Here is a 22,262-nt window from a genome sequence, read left to right as displayed (position 1 = left end):
AGAGTCACAGCTCTTTTTGTCCACTCCACCATCACTTACTCCCTTCTCAATTCACCTACTATCCTCCGTCCTTTTCTCATTTATTCTCTCATGGTTTTCATCCTTTTTACATGCCTGTGCAAAAAAAACACACATTTAAAAAGACAGGAGGAGACATTGAGAGAGAAAAAGATAGAAATTAAGGTATGCAAAAGAAAAGGAGATGAAAACAGAGAGACACGTGTGCAGTCTTATTAAAAGAGAACATATACGTAAGTGTGTGTGTGTATGTGTGTGTGTGATCAAAGCAGAGCCACTGCAGCAGCAGAAAGCACACCTCATGCATTGAATCATTCACTGAATAAGCAGCCAGAGCTGTGTACATGTAACAAATGCACACACACAAGCACAATCTGCAGTCTCACTCATACACATGTACTCACATTTATCAAATGTAGTAGAAACACTCTCCTACACACTGTGAATACACACTCAGGCACATAATTACTGAACATACAACAACGTACACTTAATCATTCCAAGGATAACTGAACTTGCCCACACAGTTTTCCCCCCACCCTTCACCTACAGCATCAGTGGGCAGATGACAACTGCTGGAAAGCAGCGAAGTGCGACAAACACACTAGACTGAGTGCTAATGTCTTGACTGTCTGTGCTACCAGGCACAGTGAAGCATGTCTTCATACATGCATGTATGTCTTTTCAGGTCTTAATTTTGTGATTTACCCACCAAAAGTAAGGGAGGTTTGCTTTTGACCACACAGTTTCAGGATAGAGAAAGTGAATGGTAATCCGAAGGTAATGCGAAGCAGTAGCCCTCACTCAACAGCCACTACAGATTTTCCCTTCAGCAAGTTATTGCAGCATTATTTTGGAATTGTATTGAAGGAAACCTTGATTGTGCTGGGCTTCTGAAACGTATCAGTGAGTTTAACTTAAATTTGAGCAGGTCATTAGAGAGGCAAGTAAATGTGTGGAAATGTTTTGAAGTGATTTTTACTGCTTCAGCTGTTCCTGATACACATAATGGATATTCACCCTGAAAACAAGAGCCACAACATTTCATCAGAGTGAAAAATGAATCGACTTACAACACATTCTGTGTTGAATAGCATACAGATGTCTTTGCCTTCTCAGGTTCTCCATCTCTAAGATAGAAAATTATAGCAGTCTCTACTTGTTATGAGTTTAAGAAGAAAAGGAGGTGAAGGATGAAGAAAAGGAGTGAGATTTTGAATGCCACCTATTACTCTAACCCATCAGTTCTTGCTATCTTGAGATTGCTCTTGTACAAGCAGTATAATTAATATATAATAATTTTTGTACTTGTTCCACCTTCTCTCTTTGCTTGATCCAGGGCTGGACTAAGTTCTATGAGTTTTCTTTGTCGGACCTCCGTGCTGGATTTGAGATCATCGACAGGCTTTTTGAAGGTAGGAGAGCTGGTAAACAAATCACAATGCAGTGGACAGCTCTGCTCTATTGTTCACCTCTGCAGCGCACATGCTAATGAGAACTGGACTCTGTGGGATCTTTGATCAGTTACCTCTTTAATTTACGCCACCCCTGATAGAGCATGACCTGAACAAATCTACATTTGCATTTCAATGCACTGTGTATATATGTGTTCATGTAATGCCTGTACTGTCTCCCTGCCTCAGTACGTGTATGCGCACATTAGCACACTTGTTTCGTTCCATGCATACTGATTACACATGTTCATAGTATTCACTGTGTGCCTTTGTGTATTGGTATCTCCAAGGTGGTAAAACTTTCCAGTGGGAGTTTGTCCATGGCCTGCTGGAGAGTGCCATCTATGGCGGACGCATCGACAACCCCTCTGACCTCCGCATCTTACGTTCGTACCTTGAGCAGTTCTTCTCGGCACGTCTCCTCTCGGCTGGTCAAAGAAAGAGCAGAGGAGGAACACGCTTCCTTCCATCACAGATCAACCTCCCAAACTCTTGCTCCATATTGGTAGGTTGTGAGCATGACACTATGGTGCAACATGTACAGTTAGCAAGCACAAACTTTAATTAAGAGTTGCAGCCATAGGTGCCGTATGAAGGGCTCTTCAACATGTTTGAGAAATTAATTCTAGCTACAGAGAAAATAAATAAGCACTACAATGTTTTTGTACTGCATAGCTTGAGGTGCAGTGTAGTGTATGCACACACAAATAGCCCCAGGTGCATTGGCAAAGAAGCAAAAAACAATTCAAAGAAATGGTACTGAATTAATGCTGAAGCGACTAAATTTACTGTTTGTGGTGTGGTTGTATTGAAATTTCATTAGTCTGTGTTGTGTTAGCTTCATTTTAAGTTGGTTTATAAAGCAGCCACTATAAATAAGTGCCATTAGTTTCTCAAGTTTACCCAATTTGTTTTGTTTTTGTATTGCTTGGCATGTAGTTTGCATTCTGTGGATGCAACTCAGTATACACAAAAAAATAAGTGGGCATATATGCCCCAAACTGTTTAATAGATGCTTGTTCGTTTGAAGCCCTATTAGAAATAAACAGTATACAGCAGAGCCATGGAGACCATTTGGTAAGCCAAAGAAATCAAAGTGGAAATCTGTATTTTGGAATTGGAATTACAATTCAGCAGTCGATAGTAAGTGGGAGTTCAGTTTTAATGATTTAAGCCTTTAAAGTACTTTTTGTGCCAAGTGAATATTGTTATAGAAACAGCATTAAACTATACATCAAACCGGGACTATATAGCATTATTTAACCCATAGTCGCATGTAGCAAACTAGCATGCTGTACGTTATCAGATCAGTCTTGTAGCATGTTTTGGTTGGAAGTGTAAAAATGTTTTGGGGTTGTCTGTTGTCTTAGAGCTATGACAAATTCAGGCAGCATGCTTACATCTCCTCCTTTGCTCTCGCTCTTTGTATCTATTTTACTGTCTGAGCATTTGGGTGCATTTCTGTGTGTGTGACCTGCATGAGTCTGTGTGTCTTCCCAGGACTACCGCAGTGTAATAGAGAATCTCCCAGAGGATGACAGACCTGCATTCTTTGGTCTGCCTGCCAACATAGAGAGATCCTCCCAGAGAATCATCAGCTCCCAGGTGCAGCCACACACTCACACACACACAGCCACCTGCTAGTTCACACAAAAACACACACACCATCTCTGCCTCACACATGCAGAAATACTAACACAGAGGCACACACATACACACACATTTGTTCCCATATGCTTACACAAACACGGAAGCAAACTCACACATAAACATAGGCATTCTCTACCTCATCCACACACAGGAACGCAAACAAGCACATTCATCAATACACATGCAGTAGTGATGCTTACAAATACGCATGTATTCACATAGATGCCAATACACACATAGGCAAGGTTACCCGTCTACTCACATGATCTGCTGTGAAGGTACTCAAAGCAGACAAAGGGACCTTGGATCATATGAAAATGTTGAGCCTTGTGGCACACGGGTGGCCCAGAGGCAGGGGCCTTGCCACCAGTGCTGAGCTTATGATCAGTTGTAAGTAGTGCTTAAATGCACACATGCTTTGGTCATGTGTGCATTTAAGGTGACTTCACATTGAATGCAAAGCTTCATCCAGCTTATTTGTGTTTTTTTTTTGCTACAAATAATGTTTGTTGCGTTTTGTTGTCACGAGACAGAAGACTGATTTTAAAAAATGACCTGGAACCATGGTGGTTCTGTTATTTTTCTCCAGTCTTTCCTTTTTCGGCTTCTCTGTTGGTTCATTTCGGAAGTGAAGTCAGCATTGGGATGAGTGCAAGACTTTTCACTCAAGCAGAAATATTTCACATCTGTTCCCCCAGTTTGTCTGTCCATTGTGTGTCTTAGGGATGTCCTGTGCTGATCAGCAGAATTAGGTATCAGAACAACCAACCTAGATTGTTTGTTCATTTTAACCTATTACACTTTGGCTTTGCCATTTATTGTCTATATTTTGACCGGTTTTGCTCTAACACTACAGTGTATTGTTATTACACAGAGTTGCAGCCCAACAAACTTGGAGAATAAAAAACAAGCAAACAGCAGTTTCAGTGAAGATGTCCTCACTGACAGTGTATGTCAGCGAGTGAAGCTGGTCAGTACAGATAATGGTGTTTTCCAACTTATTAAAGTTTGAACAAAGCTCCACTCAGGGAGTCAGGTCACACCAGTAGCTCCTGCCAAAATGGGAAGTCTCAGTTTCTCACCTTTTACTTTTGCCTTGTTACTTCACTCTTTGTCTAAAGAGGCAGTTCAACTTCTAATTATTGTTCAGATTACAGAGGTGGTTACCAGATTGCAGGTGAAACGTACATTTATACTGGGTAACATTGTGGTTATTTTTATTTTATCTATTTGCCGTGTGTGTGTGTGTGTGTGTGTGTGTGTGTGTGTGTGAGCATGTGTGTGTTACATATTTTTGTACTTATCCCTCAACCAATCCCACAATCCCAGCCATGTTGCGGGCAGTCACCTCCATTCTGGAGACATAAAAGCACTTTGTTTTAGGGTCAAGACTTCAATTTAAGGTTAAAGCATTATACCAGGCAGCCATCCGTTTCCATTTATATCACTTCAAAATAAAATTCACCTTGCAGAGACATAAAACTAGGTTTAGATGGGTAATCCATCACAGTGAACATCATGTCGGCTTTTATTGTTGTCAAGGTTATATTGTCATTGCCTGGTATTGCGTTTGTAAATGTAAATAGATTTTAAAAAGTCTGAAATGCATCAGTGATATAACTTTAACTAACAGTGCATTGTTCAGCTGTCTGCACAAATTGAAAAGATGATTGGATTAGAGCATATTACTGACCAAAAGGTTGAGATTAGACATTCAGGTATAACAGTTAGGTCAGAGCTTCTCAACCTCAGATTCGCATGTGTGTCATGTAGAAAATTAATGAACAATGAAAAAAAAAACAGATTTGTATCTCTAAACTTCTCATCTGTAAATATGATCCTCAAACCACAAAACTGGGTTCCTTGGACAAGGAAGCTGGGGGACCCTGAATTAGAGGCAAGCCAAAGAAGTTAAGCGATGGAGGATCAACCCAAGGATACAGAAATAAGTTTATAGTGTGTGTGTTTGTATTCTTAGTGTTATTTCTGTCTGTTTGCACTGAATGTGCGAACAATTTTTCCAATGACAACACATGTGAGGTTGCATATTGCCTGCAATATCTATGCTCATGTTGTCATGAATACCCGGCTTTTGTGAGCATGTGTCCACATGTATGAATTTGTGTGTGTGTGTGTGTTTATGTGCGTGTGCAGTTGACGGTAACTGCAGATTCTGAACTCAATGCAGCACAGTCTCACACATACCAAATGCTTTCTTTCACTGTCATGGTTGTGTGGAAAGGCTAGAAGATACAATTAAAAGGGAGATGGAAGAGAAACTGGATGTAGAGTAAAAGGTCACTTTTTATAACCAACATTCTGTTTGTGTTTCTTTGTACAATTCACACAGAATGCCACAAACATATATACTTTATAACAAGTGTAAAAGTCGCTGAAGTTCATAACAGAGCTTCATGCACCTGCTCATGGAAATAGAACATAAATGAAAGGGAGAGATGGGCACACTGAGATGGTTTTGATGTTTTTGTGTTTTTATGTTTCTTTCTATGTGTAATTATTCTCGGCAAGCACTCTTAAACCACACAGAACCATTACAGCTTGTGTGTACAGTCCCCGTGTGGGTGTTAATGCATTTAAGTCCATTCATACTCACAATGTGGTCGGCTGATCACTAGAACCACCAACCTAGTTTAATTCACACAGCTCCCACAAGGCCACTCATGTCTGTGTGCTGCTGGGTCTCTCTCTCCACCTATCTCCCTCATATGTCCCTCCTGATGTCATCTGTCACTGTCACTTTCATGCTCTCTCTCTCTCTCTCTCTCTCTCTCTCTCCCTCTCTCCCTCTCCCTCTCTCGTGCTCTGTCCTTTTTCCCTTAATTTATACCCTCTCCTCTCCCTAAAGACCCCTGTCACTGTCTGTGGGTTGGGCACTTAACCACACACACACTGAACAGTGCCCAGGGGATAGGCAGTGGTTTCGGTGGATGCCATTTAAAACAAATGATTTGACATAGGTCAGAATGGTCCTAAATGTATACTGAGGATTCCCCTGGGCTTATAGACTCAGTGTATGATGTATGAGTGCATAATGTGTTTTTATGTCCAGTGAGCAGATGAGTGAGATGAATGTAAGTAGGGAGTAGCGAGTGGATATGTATCACTGGGATATTATCAAAATTAAGAATACCAAAATTTGTTTACCAAGAAGCTTGTCTCTCATCTTATTTGAATAAATTATATATCTCTGGTTGTGCTAATGTTCAGATCAGTAATATATCTGGATATAATAGCATCTGTGCCTGTGTTTTTTTACACAGAGCTCAGTAGATGTCTTTATTGAAGATCATCTTGACTGAGACCATGATCCACAATCGTGGATTACACTGAATTAAAGTGAAAGCCTTAACTAAATTGACTGCACCCGGTGCGATTAAAACTGACTTCCTTGCACATAGACACTGTGGAGTAACTTTTTCTTTCCGCTCGGTTATGACGGTAAATGCAGTTGCTGCCTGGTCATTGGTTGAGATAAGGATAAATCATAAATCTTAATATTTAAATCCCTATACATTTGAACCCCAACATATTTCAAATCTCCATCCTCAGCTGCCCTCATTTTTACTGCTGTCAGGGTGAAGTTCTAGATTAGCTATCTGTTTTTTTTATCCCCCCCCCCCCCCCCCCCCCCCCCTCTCTCTCTCTCTTTCGCTCTCTCTTCCATACAAACACGCACGCATATGCACATACACACTTTCCCTCCTGAGCAGAGAAGATAAAGCAGGTGTTAGTAAAGAGTTCTCCTGGACCAAATGAAAGCCATTTATCAGACACTTTGCCTTCCTCACAACACACACACATATGCAGAGTCACACAACAGCACAAACACACACACACACACACTGAGTCCAGATAAAAGCACTATCCAGGACTCTAAGCCTGAAGCTAAGCATGTTTGATTAGGTGTGTAAGGAGCTGTTAGGAGATGTGTTTGGGGTCTGGCCCTTTTTTCACTTGTAATATTCCCAGACCTGAAACAGTGTTGACTGTCACTGGAGAGTGTAGCCACCAGAGACGTAGGTGACATTTTATTACAATATTTTAAGAACAGTGATTTTTTTTTTTTTTTTAAATAATATGTCGCTTTTGGATGAAACTAGTAAAAGTGCATATTTATTCCATGCATTTATTCTATATGTGTTGCACATTTTTCACAGGAGAGAGGTGGGATGTAGTAAATACTACACACACCTTTTTTTTTGGCTACATAGTGAAGGTGTTTATGACATGAAGGTACACGTGTCTGATTATATAAAAGGAGTTGCAAGCACTTTGGGCTTCTAGATTTGTTTTGGGGTGACCTTTTGCAGGTGTGCATGCAACATACAGATCACTAATTCAGAAAACAGGTACTGCTGTGTCTTGTACAGTGTCTTTGCTCAATTGATTTATTTGTTTGTGTTTATAATTGATTGAATCACAGGTCATCTCCCAACTGCGTCTCTTGAGTCGCTCAGTGGCAACTGGGTCAAAGTTTGACAGAGAACTCTGGTCGAATGGACTTTCACCTGTCCTCAACTTATGGAAGAAACTCAACCAGGTCAGTTCTTTTTTTTTTTTTAGTCTTTATTCCTTTCTCTGAACTGAGAGCTCACACTGCTAAGTTTTTTTTTTTTTTTTAGCAAGAATCAAACATGCTTCCTTTTGTGTTGCAAGACAATCTGCAGACAAGCTGTGCCTGTGAATTTAATTTAATTTAATTTGTTTTCATTTTGATCAACTTGATTATAATTTAAAGGTCTCTCAGTATCTGAATCTTAATGTCATGCCCTAAAATTGTATTGGGAATCACATTCTGTGTTAAGATTCTTCAGGATCAGACATTAATTTCCATATCCCTGAAATGGGGGATTTACTTTTCCAGTCAAAACCGCAAACTCTATAATTGGGAAATGCCTACATATACTATTTTGTCATCAAACTCATAGTACTTGCTAAGTATTTACTATTTATTAGTTAGAAAAACAGTCTTAATTCCACTTTTATTTATTTGCACTTCTTTTCAAGCTTTGTATTTGAATGCAAAATCATGTTTTTAGATTCCCCATGCAGCAGCAACTAATCTAAATTAAAAGCCGTGAAAGCTAATTGGAAATTAGTAGAGTCTAATTGAGCACTGTGTGTGATAGTCACTGGCTTGCCTAGTCAGGCAGCACTGCTGTGTGCGGTTGCCTGGAGATCGGCACCTTTTCAAATCGAAAGGACATCTACCTCTACATTAAATAATTTAGCCACCATATTCCCGTTCTCTGGCTCTTTTATTCACTCTCATGCTGTAAATCACAAATGTTACCCCCCCCTCTTTTTCTCTCGTTTGTGCCTCTGCCTCCTTCCCCCTCTCTTTCCCTCCCTCAGTCCCTTGCAGGCAGAGTTATTTTGCACTTCCTGAGAGGAGAATGATTGACTGTGTTAATTGTTGCCGTTGTAGCTTCCCGTAGATCACAATCTACCGCTGACCGCTTTCAATTAACTGGCCCTTTGTCGTCAGCTAACCCTCTGTTTGACCATCAGCGTGACCATCAGTGGATACGTGTATGTGCTTGTGCATGTTCATGATTTATGCATCTTTTTGTGCTCAATTCAGTGTGCTTCTGTGTGAGTGTGTATGTTCATGCTTTTGTGTGAGTATGTGTGACCAAGTGCATTTTTGTGTATATACTAGCTTGTCTCTGCCAGTAAACTCTGTGTGTGTGTGTGTGACTTTGTGTGCATGTAGATCTCTATGTATTTATTTTGATAAATCTTTATGTAGTCTGGATCGAGGGGAGACGCACGAGACAGCAGAGACTGTTTATTTGGCTGTTTAGTTACATTTTTTCAATAGAGACAATAGCAGAGCTGTAGACAAGCTGAATCACACTCTTCCAGCTTTTTTTTTCTCATCACTCTCCATTGTCTCCATTCCTCTATCCCACAGTCCTCCTTTCTCTCTCCCTCTCTTTCCTCCTCCGTCTCTAACTGAGTAGATGTATGCAAAACCAAATAAGGTGCAGGTACAGAGTGTGATATCTGCAACAGAATGCAACAAAATATTTTTCTGTTTTCATAAACACTTGGTGTACTTACAGTAGACCTCTATGTTAACTAATGGAAACAGATTGTCCCCCTGGTTTGCTGTGCAGAAGCGAAAGAAACAATTTCCTATTTGGTTTCATCTTGTTACCGTGAAAGAACCAAGAATGGAAGAATTTAGTTAATGGATCTTGAGCTGAGGAAACCCACAGGGAAGATATACTGTAGTAATGGAAGAAGTAATTTAAAAGAAAAGAAGATGGCATGCTGATACACAGCAGCAGTTACAAAATGCACCTTACATCTCATTCTAAATAATTCTATATCTGCGCTATTGTGTAGCAGCCAATTTGAATGGACTGATTGGTTGATGTATTGCTAACAGTGTTCCAGTGATAAGAGGGACATAAAGCAACGGTGGGATAATTGTACAATATTATACAACAAGCCTTGAAGCACTATATCCCAAGGTTATTATAAGGAGGATCAGCTAATTATATTTGCTGCACAGTATGTAGAAAACACATCTCTTTCTTCTTCAAGGTTTTGTCCCTCTCTTTTTTTCTGTCTGTGTCTGTCTTAGAAAATGATGTTTTTTAACATTACGGTTTCATCTCTCTCTCTCTCTCTCTCTCTCTCTCTCTCTCTCTCTCTCTCTCTCTCTCTCTCTCTCTCTCTCTCTCTCTCTGGTTCTTCTTATCCATCTATATATCTATTTTATCTATATATTTTTCTCTCTGTCTGTCTACTGCTTATCTATCAGGGCTCTACACTGATCCATCAGAAGGTGGCCCCACCCACAGAGGGCCATGGGTCACCAGTCCTGTCTTTCATCGCTCTGGAGCAATTCAATGCCATCCGCTTGGTCCAGGTGTGTCAGATAACCAAAAAATGATTTCTATCCTTGAAACTCAAAACTAAATTTTCTTCCTCTCTACCATTTGTGTTTTGGCACAAGGGCTTTCATCAGATAGACGACATTGTACCTTGCAATAAATGAGATGGATATGTTCAAATTCTAAGAATTCTGGGAAGTGGGCATTGTTTCATGAAGATGCACAAGATGAGTGTGAATCATAAACTGTTAGATTATGTAATTCATCTTCTCATGTATTGGACATTTTAGCAGAAGTGTGTGTTTACGACTGTTATTCTGGGAATTGGGTAAAACCACAGGGGGCACTGAAATGTGCATTTTTACCATAAAAAAGGCCTTACAGTGCTGTATCACAGTTTTTAAATAGTGACTTCTCTACCAGTGCATGTGTACTGAAGATTTTTCTTCAGTGCAGGATTTTTTTTCAAGCAGCAATCAAATGAAAACAAGAAAGATCACAAACTACATCTCTGGCTACTAGCAATTCAGACAACTAGTCAGCCGGCCTGTTAGTCATCATGAACCAGTTCACTGCAATCAGATATATAAATCAAATGATTCTGCAGCTACACATACTCTAAAACTTTGGCACAGCATGTGCACTAAACTGTAAGTGTTGTCACAGAGTATCCATCAATCCTTGGCTGCACTGAGCAAGGTGATCAGAGGGACCCAACTGCTAACTCCTGAAGTCCAAAAACTGGCCACTGCACTGCTCAATCAAGAGGTAAGAATGGAGACAGAAAGAAAGGGAGTACAGGGGGAAGTAAATTGAGATGCATAGATTTTGTATGTAAAAAAAAAACAAAAAAAAAAACAAAACCCAAAAAACAAGTTAACATGAATATGCTGGTTTGTGTTTGTGTGAACATAGAGTATCTTTTGTTCTGTGTATATGCTTTTGCCAGAGGAAAATATAATTGGGACTCATTTCAGTCTAATTGTGAAAATAAATCAAAATGAAATAGTGAGAGTGACTTTCACCCACTTACCCACATCCTTACTGTGTCTTTCTGCCAAACATATGAAGCATCTCGTAAGTCATTTACCATTGAACACATTTTTCCCACTGACAGTCTTGTACATTGTCTGGATCTTTGATTCATCTAATCATAAAATATACAACTGGTTCTCTCTCCTTTACTGACAGCGTGAAGTGAATCTTTCTCTTTGCTATATTGTTTTAGAGGTGAAGTGTAAAATTTTCCCTCACTGTGATGAAGTTGAGTCCACAGGGGCAGGCACACGTACGGTAATACAGAGCTGACTTGTAGACATCTAGCAAATACAGCATGTATCCTTGTGTGTGTCCCCAGGCTGAGATGAGACAAAGGGGATGTGATGAGGTAGAGGAGGAGAGATACACAATCAACCTTTTGCTCCTTCTATGTTTGTAATCTCCTGAGAGCAGCCTTGGGCATTATTCCTTCTTCACTGCTTTCCTTTGCTCTCTTTTTATTTTAATCACCAGTCTTTAGTCTCAACTCTCAACGTCTCTCTCCTGACCGACTTTCTTCAGTTTTCATCTCTCAGGATTTTCTCTTTCTTTCCTCGCATCGCTCCCCTCTAAAATATTCCAAGGCTGTGAAATTACTGCTGTGATATAGTTAAAATCAATATCACAATATTGATAAGAATATTGTTCCAATTACAATACGTAACATGATATGGACAATTTGTCCCAAATAACGAATAAAACAATCAAAATGATATTCAGTTCACTTAACTATATTCCATTGTACTGCATTATTTAAAATACTATTAAAAACTTTAGAACTAGGTTCCTTTATAAATATATATCATAACACCCCGACAATACAACAGCTCCAAATAACTGTTTCTGCACTCTGTTAAATCAGTGCTCACAGTCACAGTAAACCTAGGACACTCTCGTCAGCCGAAAGAGATTTAAAAAATGCATGATTTCCATGTTTCTATTTAACTGTCCATCTGTTATGAGTTCCCACAAATGAGGACACCTTGTAGGGCATTATGGCTAACCTATGTAACTGCCCAGTATAGAAGACAGATGAGCTTTCCTTCGTGTTTTATAAAACTATAACCACTTTCCTCCTTTGAATTCAACTGATGAAACACTCTCCCATGACCCAAAGTCGTGAGCACAGCGTCTTTCCTTGATGATCATTTCTAGGACCCATTTTAAGACATTCTCTCTGTCTGTGTTGTGCATAATCAACGCGCAGCATTTCAGTGAGTCGTTTGATAATCAAGCAGATGCACTTTGTTAGTTTTGTAGGGCAGTACAACTTTGTAGAGTTTTACCCCAGCATGTTTTATAAATTAAGGTGATTAATTATGATCCAGAATATTAGTTCAGGCTGAAAGCGAGCATCTTCCAGAGATGAAGTATTTCTACAGGCCTAAATCACAGGCCTAAATCACAGGTCCTAAATCACAGTATATTGAATAAAAATCACGTAGAGTATCCTTGGCTGGAAAATGTCATGGAACCTTGAAAAAAGCAGCAGCAGCAGCAGTAGCAGTCACCTTTGTTGATGCTTCTGTACATTTTGCCAAGTCTCGAACTCCTGGACACATACAAAATTTACTACCAGCAGAATTCAAACCCTAATGACTTTTGTGGCCCCAGTTGGCAAAGTTTTACATCACTGTCATAAAGAAGACAAGTCACTTGCTCCTTCCTCAGACGGAAGAGAACATGCAGCGACAAAGTGAAATTAAGCAACCCAAATTTAATTTGATTTTTTTTTTCTTAATATTAATTTATCTTGATTCAGTGGTTAAGATGATTGTTTTTTTTAATGACTGGATCAACCTGTGTAGAAACGTGTCTGTGTGCACATGCCATGAGACTCAGCACTTATTAGCATTAGAACTGATCACAAATAGAGCACTCTTCTCTAACATTTATTTGTGTCAGAGCTCAGCACTGCACAATTTAGGGTAAAATCATTTTCCAATATCCATTATAGCAGACATCTTTTCATCCATCCATCCATCCATCCATCTTTTTTCCTTTACTCAAGGAGACATTATGCATTTAACCCATTCAACAAATAGGCATAGTTATATATAATATTTCCAAATTATTTAACAGGTGGTTGTTGCTGCGGCTGAAAAACAGCATGTCAACATAGGATGTTAATTTAACCAACCATTACTGATTAGCCCAGTTTAGACCAGAGAAGGGGAACAGAAAGAGATGGGGATATGATTTATATATTTGAAAAATGAACCATTTGGGGTTGTAAAATTGTAAAAGTATGGCAGGCACAGCTCTGGAGGAATCAGCTCCATTGCCCCTCTCCTCAGCTGTGCAGTAAAAAATAATGAGATACTTGGAAACTACCCAAGCATCAGAAGAGAGTGCTAAGCAGCACTGCAGAACAGAAATGAATATCACCACTGACTTTAGTCAGTGGAAAGATCATTAGTATCAAGACATGGCGACTAATGCAGGGATGGCTTTTTGATTAAAGGTTAAACAATCTCTGCTATCAGTCACTTTTTCGGTGCCAGTTGTAGTGATTATCATGTGAATACTGACTGTTTTTATTTTGTTTTTTATCAGCACAGTTACTTTCAGGCAAACTGGGGATCGAACCATAAGTAAAAAAGTGGTTAGAGGACTCATCTTATTCAAGACACTTGCTTGCCAGCAAACCCCAGCTGCTACTTGAAGAATTCAGCAAGTCACCTTGGAGATTATTTGCACCAATTAAATGCTCTGGCAGTGAACTGCAATATGAAATCACATGTGCGGGCCTCTTTAGAGAATATGTGTAATCATAAGCATCGGTTGAATATGAATTGACTAAGCACAAAGACCATTTTTGGAGAGAGGGCTCATTTTTATTTATCGTTTTTTTTTAAAGCAAATTAAAGAAAGCTCACTCATTCTTTTATTATTAGTAATTTGTCAGAAATATGTGCTTTGAGTGATCTGAAACTGCTCAGTCTTTAGACTTTCGGTTTTCACTAAATGCAGCTGAAAATAATGAAAAAAAAAAATTTGAAACTCCGCTCTGGTATACTTTCAGTGGGTGCCAGTAGCTCTGGAACTATATTTGTTTTCTGGCGCCGTTAACCTGTCTAATCTATCATTGATTGACATTAGTATTTGCACCGTAGACATTTCAGTGACTTTAGCCTTCATGTTTGTCTCCTCCCACACTTCAGTGTCACACACACACGCACACACACACACAGCAGGAGAGTGACTGAATGGTTGACTTGCAGCTGAGAGACATACAAAGTCCCTTTCAGTCCCATTATGGCTTTCAAGCTTGAATAACATAAAATTTTCAATCCTCAATCTCCCACTGTGCATATGTGCATGAGCATGCGTGTAAGGCAGATGTTTGATCTCAGACAGTCTAACCTGTTCCAAAGTTAACGCTTGTCTCCTGAGGGAAGCTTTCTTTTACCTTACACACACACACACACACACACACACACACACACACACACACACGCATAAACACACAATGCATTTGTCATTGCTTTACGAAAGGGACCATTTGCAATTTTCAAAACTACACCATACGTGAGCGTTTTCTAATCACCTCTATGGCTGCCTCTATCATTCAGGTATGCTTAAGGTTAAGAAACTAAAACTACTAAGTTAGCTTCTGGAAGGAGTTTCGTTATTTTTAAAGGAAACCATCATTGACTGTTAGTAGGAGATTCTCCTCATCTGAATTTTTTTGTTGCACTATAAGTGTTGGTGTGCTCTTGCGCAAGAGCACACCAACATGGGGCATTTCAGTTTAATGTAATAAGTCAAATATTTATACAGTATTTATACAGTATGCAGGGAGTTAAGTGCTCCACTGCTTGCTTGCCAGTGTTGCCAATGCTAATGTCAGAAGTTGATAGAGGGAAAAGAAAACAGAGGAAGAGAGGGGGACACTGAGGCCACGTTATGTGCATTCACCATGATGCTATCACGACATAATTCAATGACCAATTTGGCAACTCTATTAAAAAAGATTTTAAAAAAAAAGCCTAGGTGCAAATCTAGTAACTTTCTGGGCAGAGATGAGCTTCTTTGCCCTGAAGAATGTCTTCAATACAACTTAGTGAATCTGCAGTCGTCCTGCATGCTGTGCCTCTCTGGGCTGACAGCTGCATTCAGTGAGTGAGACAGAGGCATGTTCATTCGACCACACAGCACAGCAGCCAGACTGAAGCACATAGCTAACTGATTGCAGAATGTCAACAGCAAAAATAACATGGCTGACTTTATCTTCCTGCTGACACTTGTTTTTTGTGATGCATTTCTTCATTTTGGCTCCAAATAACTTTTCTTCCTGTCTGCGCCTGTTTCTGTCTCAGTGCCCTTCAACATGGCAGAACAAATGGGAGGGACCAGAGGAGCCAATGCAGTACCTCAGAGCTGTGGTAACACGGGCTCTCGCCATACAGGTAACACGTGTGTTGACATAAGGAGATGTACTCTACTCTCTTGCTTTATCAGTGTATCTGTCTTTCTCTGTCTCTCTCCCTTTTTCCCACCGGCACACAAAGAATACCTACATACAAAGAGTCACATATGACTGTTCACGTGCAGTAAGAGAAACACACACACAAAAGTTGTGGCAGCACATTTTAATTTCGGGGAGTTTTGTAAACTTTGCACAGTCTAAAAAAAACATACTTCTTTATGTATCATTAAATATTTATAACAGTTTTGAATCTGACCTGTGGTACATGTCATGGTTTAGTTTTAATTATTCCTCCAGGGACTGAAATTCACACAGGCCAGCTACTATCAGGGGACCTTTGTCTCTAGCAAAAAAAAAAAAAAAGAAAATTCAGAGGTGAAATTTCTGTGCACTTGTAGCAAAGACATTTGGTAAGGACTTCACTGGCTGTTATAAATCCCAGATACCCTTGGGAAGAAGTCTTATGAAGCAAAAGAATTTTCTAATCAGCATTATTATAATGATTTAGGAATCCATTTAAATCCATCATGCATTTATATCCCGCTGTGAGCTGTGTCCTCCAGTAGTGATGAATGTTACAGGATTCTTTTTTTAGTATCAAATTATTTGCACCTCAGATATCTTAAAGCATTCACTGGAATCCTATACTGGCCACAGTGCATCGCTACATGACATAAGTCCTTTAGCTGAGCCCTGGTCCAAGTTATTCAAAGTTATGGTTCAGACCAAAATTATTTACGAGAGATCTAGGCAGTGTGTTGACTAAAACTATGCCAGAAAAATTCAAATGTTGTTTTCAAAAGCGCTTCATAAATAAAAGGGGATTATTATATAAAAGCAAGAGGTTCTGGGAAGTGTCAGCCTTAGGTTGGTGCCAGGAAATAAAGGTTCTGGCTGAAACTCCTCTCAGTCTCCTCTCAACTGTGTCTGACTGCACGCCTACCTCAGTATGCTCTGGCAGACTAGGGTGCACACATACACGCACACACATTCAGAAATTATTTATTTCTATGTGAATTTGATGCATTTCATTTTTCGTGTGGGCGAGCCTCGCTGCCTGTGTGTCGGCCTGCCTGCCTGCCTGCCTGCCTGCCTACGCATCTGTTTGTGTGTGTGTCTCCCTGCCTGCCTGTCATCTCGTGTTTCTCCCTGTCTGCTAGTCTCTCTGTCTACCTGCGCTCCATCTGTCTTCATGTGTGTCTTTCTGGAGGCTGGACTGTCCTTAACTGTCTATTTCTGCCCATCAGTACTGAGCTGTTAGCAGTGTGTCTGTGTCCTGTTAGCTAATCAGTCTAATAAAGGCGGAGACGACCAGAGCTGCTGCTGTGCGGAGCTGCCGAAGAATAAAGAGCTAACAGCACAGCAGTGCACCCAGACGCTCAGGACGACCTTGAAAACACTCAAAAGCTCACACGCATACATGCACATAAATACTACGCATACCAGCACAGGCTGGCCAAAAATCTTTCTCCATGCATGTGTCTGCCTCTGTGTGTGTGTGTGTTCATCTGCCTACTAGTATGGGCTTCTGCATGTGGGAGTACGGACTTGCATTTGTGCGTATTTTTTTTTTGACATATGCTCATCCCAATTTATCTCTAAAGCTAGTCCAGACTGATGCTGTGCTAAAAATGAACCCATTTATAATAGAGATTGGATCAGATGTTTGCTCATTCCGCCTTTATTTGTCAGCAATTTTCTTCAGCTGACCTCCAGCTCCTCTAGTTTCTATGGTGACTTAAAAGAAAACTGCCAACATGCTTAAAAAAAAAAACAACAACAACAATAAATGCAAAAAGGGGCCCCAGAATAGATCAAGACATCAATCTTAGATCAACTCTCAAGGCTTAAATCTGACCACTGCAGCCATTTAAGCTTCTATGATCATAAGTTTGAGCTGTGAGTGAAAAAAAGGGCACTGAAGTGTGTTGTTGTCATACAGCAACAGAGCTATTATTGTATTGTGAGATATATCAGGATAAGTCCTGAGCTGTGACTTTGACAAAACTGACTAGTTTGTGCAGTGGCACAGAAGGACGCAGCCGACCTGATCAAAGCAGATGCTGCTTAATATGGTACACTTCATTTTTGTGTACTTGTATCTGGATACAGCAGTTGTTATCGTTGCACATACACATACTTGGCTCTGTGTATGTGTATGTATACAGTATGTACACATGCCTAAATGTAAATTTGTATGTTCACGCCTGTGTGTGTGTGTATGTGTGTGTGCATACTGCATTCCATTAGTAGGTAATTGGGGTTTCAATGTTATCATCTTGCCGATGTGGTGATAAAAAGACAAGGGAACATTAAATACTCTATTGGTTACACATTTTTATTGACTTTGTGTTTTGCTTGTGCAGTTTGTAACCCTTTTTTTTTAATCTCTTTAACAAACACACGCAGACTCAGAAAGCAATTCAGAATATTCCACTCACATATCAGTGTTCTCAGTGTAAATTTAAAGAGGCAAATACAGTGCAAACATTAGCTATGTGTGTTTTCTGTAAGGAAACTATTCATGGTGAGAGGGTGAATATTTAGAACAAATACTTTGAGAATTCAGAGTCTGCTCTACTTGTGTCAGATTTCACCACGTGAACATTGTCAGTTGTGTGTATTCTCATTATCTTTTATTGATCCTCTAATTGTTTTTGCCTGACTCCTGTTTGAAACCTATTTTATTCCCAAATTATGTGTTATCCTTGAGTGTTTATTGGTTATTTGCTTCATGAATCTGTGTGTCTGTCTGTACGTGTGCGTTTGTGTACATTTGTCTGTACATCTGTGTACACAGAGTTGGGTGGAGCGTGCAGGCAGACAAGCTCTTCTGTCAGACACCCTGGATCTATCTGAGCTCTTCCACCCTGATACTTTCCTCAACGCTTTGAGACAGGAAACCGCCAGGTAATGCCGAACACGTTGTGGCCTTATGTGTGCGTGTCTGTGCACACTTGTGAGACAGAAAGAGAGTGAGAGCTTAAGATAATAACATCTTTTTTTGTGGTTTTAGGTCCATGGGTTGTTCTATGGATAGTTTGGTGTTTGTCTCATCATGGAGGAGCCCAATTACACAGGCCAAACTACAAGTGAAGGTAGAATTTACACCAAACACACATTAACCTACAGGTCATGCACCAGGCAGCAGATGCATACTGCTCCTCTGCAGCTGCAGAGTACTGGCACTATAAACAAGGCTGACTGAGAGATAATCAGAATATAATGCAGTAAAAAGCTGCCATGATATAATACAGATGCAGATAAGAAGGCAGAGGCTGAAAGAATGAAGAAAACAGAGTGAGAAAGAAAGCAAAGTAAGTTTGCTGCATATCCATTAGAGGCAAGTCTGCTGCTTTTGACAGCAGTAATCTCAGGTCTCCTGTGCTTTCTTGATGCATTTGACAGACAGAAAATCCTACAATTACAGTGCTGAGAGCACACATACTGTACAATACCACTCTGTGCATTTCTTTGCCTTTCATGCCTTGATTTAAGGGTGATATAATTGTATTGTCTACAATTTAAATGCTTTTAGGGATTTGTTTCTTTTCTGTAATGCCAATAAGAATTGGCACAACTTGACATGCACTTAGTTAAAATATACAAAGAGAGAGAGGGGAAGGGTGTGGGTGCCTAAAAAGAGGCTGCAGCTGCAGGGAGGGAAGGGAAATACTCAGACATCTGACAGTGAAAGAGAAAGGGGATAATTGTTGTGAAGCAATGAGCTCACATGCACGCGCGCGCACACACACACACACACAATGCAGCTTTTTCTGGATTTTGTCTCTCGCTCACTCTCTTGCTTTTTTCTCGCACAGATTCTGGTGATTTAGTAGATGTGTGTGTATGTCTGACTCGATGCCAGAGTTCCCTTTATTGTCTGGCCTACTGTGGAAAATCCCTGAGTCACTGAACTGAATTCACCAACATAAACACTCCGTCTCTCACATGGATCATGTGCATAACATTCTGGTTAATCCAGTTACGGGAGTGTGTGTCTTCCTCTGATGCTCCATATTCCCCCTCTTTTATATACTCTCTTTCCTCTTCGCCTCTTCTCTTAATTTCTCTCTCTCTTCTTCTCACCACATTATTTGGCATCTTTGTCTCCTCTTTCTCTTTAATCTGCTGCTTTTAATGATCTCTTCTTTCTGACTAATTTTCTCTCTCTGACTCATACTGTAATGATTGCTAGGTTTTTGTTTTTTTTTTCTCTGCCCCCTCTTCATTTTTCTCCTATCTTTCTCACTCTTTGTTTTTTTTATCTTAGGTTGGAGGTCTCCAGTTAGAGGGATGCAGTTTTGATGGCGTTCATCTTTGTGAGAATCAGCACAACTCCCCCAGTGTGTCAGCTGTCCCGTCCTGCTACATGGCCTGGGTTCCACAGGTATGTACCTGTGTTTAAAACAGCAAACATATTGTTGCTTGTAGGGTAGCATCTAATTACTATTTTCATTATCGTTTTTGTTAAAAATGTTAAAAATACCCATCACCATTTACCAGAGCCCAAGGTAACGTATTCATAATGCTTGTTTTGTCTAAAACCCAAAGATAATCAGTTTATAATGAAATAAAACAGCAGAAAATCCACATATTTAAGGAGCTATTATCAGCAAATGTGGCATTTTTGCTTGAAAAGTGACTCAAATGATTAATGAATTATCATTAACTGTTGCCAAGTAATTTTCTGTCATTTGACTAATTATTTAATTGACCAATCATTTCAGGACTATTTGACTTCACTTAGAAAGACTCTATTCTTTCTGTCATTCAGGTTTACATGACACATGGACAGAAAAGCCACTGCCCCCGAGACTGCATTTGCATTTTATGATATAATCACAAAATTCACAGTGATAAACTGGTTGAACTGATGTGTTCTTCAGTGGTGTAGCACTGGTAGAACGCTAAACACTTACACACATAAGGGGACCTTTGGGGATTTGATCATTGATTAGTTTTTGTAGGGTAGCTGAGAAACACCTCCATCATTATTTTATCATTCCAGTACTTGTAAGCTATTTAAATAGACAGTAATTGGAAATACATTTATTCATTTGTGTATTTTGCACTTGATCCTAGAACTCTGCTGCTGACTCGGCTGCATCGGAAGACAGCATCTGGCTGCCTGTGTATACCAGCTCAGAGAGGGTGAAGGTGGTCACGCACATCTGCCTGCCCTGTGGAGCAAACCCTAACCAGTGGATACAGACCGGGGCGGCTCTCTTTCTCAAACAACAGTGAAAAGATGTCATTGTCTCGTCTTAGCAAGTTCATAGAGACAGTAACAGTGAGGGCAGTTTTGTGAACACAGTGAGGCTTAGGAGAAGATAATGAAGTCATAAAAAGGTGGATCTGACAGGGGCAACAAATATACAGGACAAATTATTAATGCTCCAAAATGTCAGGCTCTGTTACTAACACCATCATTTTCTAATCAAGCACTGTAGCTTGCAGACTAAAAACTGTTAGGCAGTTACTTTATGTCATTATCATTTGCATAATATGGCATAAGGGAAAGGACCAAAGTGGGAAAAAACAGATAGAGAATAACTGACTTTGTAGTGGTCTGCTTTTCAGTTCAACAACAACGCGAATACGTGAATGAAAAGTTCCTCTTTCATGGACCAGACAAGCAAAATGAAGCTACAGTAATATTTTTAATGAGCTAAAGAAATAATAATATTTGTATCTCAGTTTGTAACATGCTTTAATACCCCCGAGCCTCTCCTGTAGTTAATCTAATAAAACACTACTCCAGTCATCTTATACTTTTCATAAAAGAGTGTAAAACCGTACAGCAGTAATTCTTGTGTTCGTTTACAGAGCTTGTGAAGAAAGCACCGTTGTATTTTGCTGAAAGCCTTGAATATTTGTTTCACAGTTATTCTGTTGCCTGTTTTACAGTTATTCTGTTGTTGTGGACCTTATTTATTAAAAATAAAGATGAAATAAATGTCATTATTGCTATGATTTAATTAGTAGCGGTAGTAGTCGCTAACGAGTGCATGCCTCCAGTATGGTGGTTGGGGAGAAACTCTCTTTTTTTAATTTCAGTTCAGCTTTATTTATTAATGCAGAAGTTGAGAATATTAGTGACGAAGGTGTTTGAAGGTGTGTTTCACAGATGAGCTGACCCTCCACCCCACATTATCAACAGTCACAAATGTTCAGCAGTAAACAATACAGATCACAGGTCACTCTGCTCGCTCTGCTGCTCAGTCAGTTCGGCTGAAACGGGCTTTACAGGCATGGAACGTCTCAGTGTCTGTTCAGAAAGCAAATGGTGGTTCTCTCACACTCTCCTAAACACACACACAAGTGCACACACGCACGTTCACAAGCACTCCGTTAGTCCCTAACCTCTGTGTGATTATTTCTGAGTTGAGGTTGAGCGGAGTCAGTGAAGCTGTGATGGATGGCCACAGCTACAAGGGAGGTTGTGAGGTTTGTAAGGTGTACGTGTGTGTGTGTGTGTGTGTGTTTGTGTATGAATCCAACCAACAGCATCAAATTTGATTGATGGATTAATTAAGTCTTTTTTGTATATTGGCCTCTTATTCATTTGTGTTTATGCAGTTGTGTAAACGTTTGCGAGCTTGTCTGTGTGTGTGTGTGTGTGTGTGTGTGCGCGTATTTGTGGAGACAGCAGAGAAAAGGGTTGAAATGAGGGAGGAGCGGGTATTGTGTGCGCACTGCAGTGTGACAAAATGGGAGTGAAATGGAACAGCAGGTTTAAAAAAGAGAGAGGATTGGATTTCGGCGAAACACGGCCCTCTGGGTCAGAGAGTGAAAGAG

General features: G+C 39.9%; 1 protein-coding gene across 1 annotated transcript in view; it reads left to right on the top strand.

Moving 5' to 3' along the window:
• Positions 1-21,414, top strand: part of LOC121187330 (cytoplasmic dynein 2 heavy chain 1) — a 111,820-nt gene extending 90,406 nt beyond the window's left edge. The window contains exons 87-97 of the mRNA XM_041046522.1: positions 1,358-1,433; positions 1,763-1,977; positions 2,973-3,077; positions 7,567-7,683; positions 9,919-10,026; positions 10,658-10,759; positions 15,352-15,441; positions 18,262-18,371; positions 18,478-18,559; positions 19,735-19,851; positions 20,547-21,414. Of these exons, the coding sequence (XP_040902456.1) occupies positions 1,358-1,433; positions 1,763-1,977; positions 2,973-3,077; positions 7,567-7,683; positions 9,919-10,026; positions 10,658-10,759; positions 15,352-15,441; positions 18,262-18,371; positions 18,478-18,559; positions 19,735-19,851; positions 20,547-20,708 (1,284 nt within the window). The 3' untranslated portion in view covers positions 20,709-21,414. The remainder of the gene's footprint in view (positions 1-1,357; positions 1,434-1,762; positions 1,978-2,972; positions 3,078-7,566; positions 7,684-9,918; positions 10,027-10,657; positions 10,760-15,351; positions 15,442-18,261; positions 18,372-18,477; positions 18,560-19,734; positions 19,852-20,546) is intronic.
• The last annotated feature ends 848 nt before the right edge of the window (positions 21,415-22,262 follow it).

Source organism: Toxotes jaculatrix, chromosome 9 (genome assembly GCF_017976425.1).
Source record: "Toxotes jaculatrix isolate fToxJac2 chromosome 9, fToxJac2.pri, whole genome shotgun sequence".
Classification (NCBI taxonomy): Eukaryota; Metazoa; Chordata; class Actinopteri; family Toxotidae; genus Toxotes; species Toxotes jaculatrix.
The sequence above is the reverse complement of the archived record's forward strand: the minus strand, read 5'-3'. Positions and strand labels throughout refer to the sequence as shown.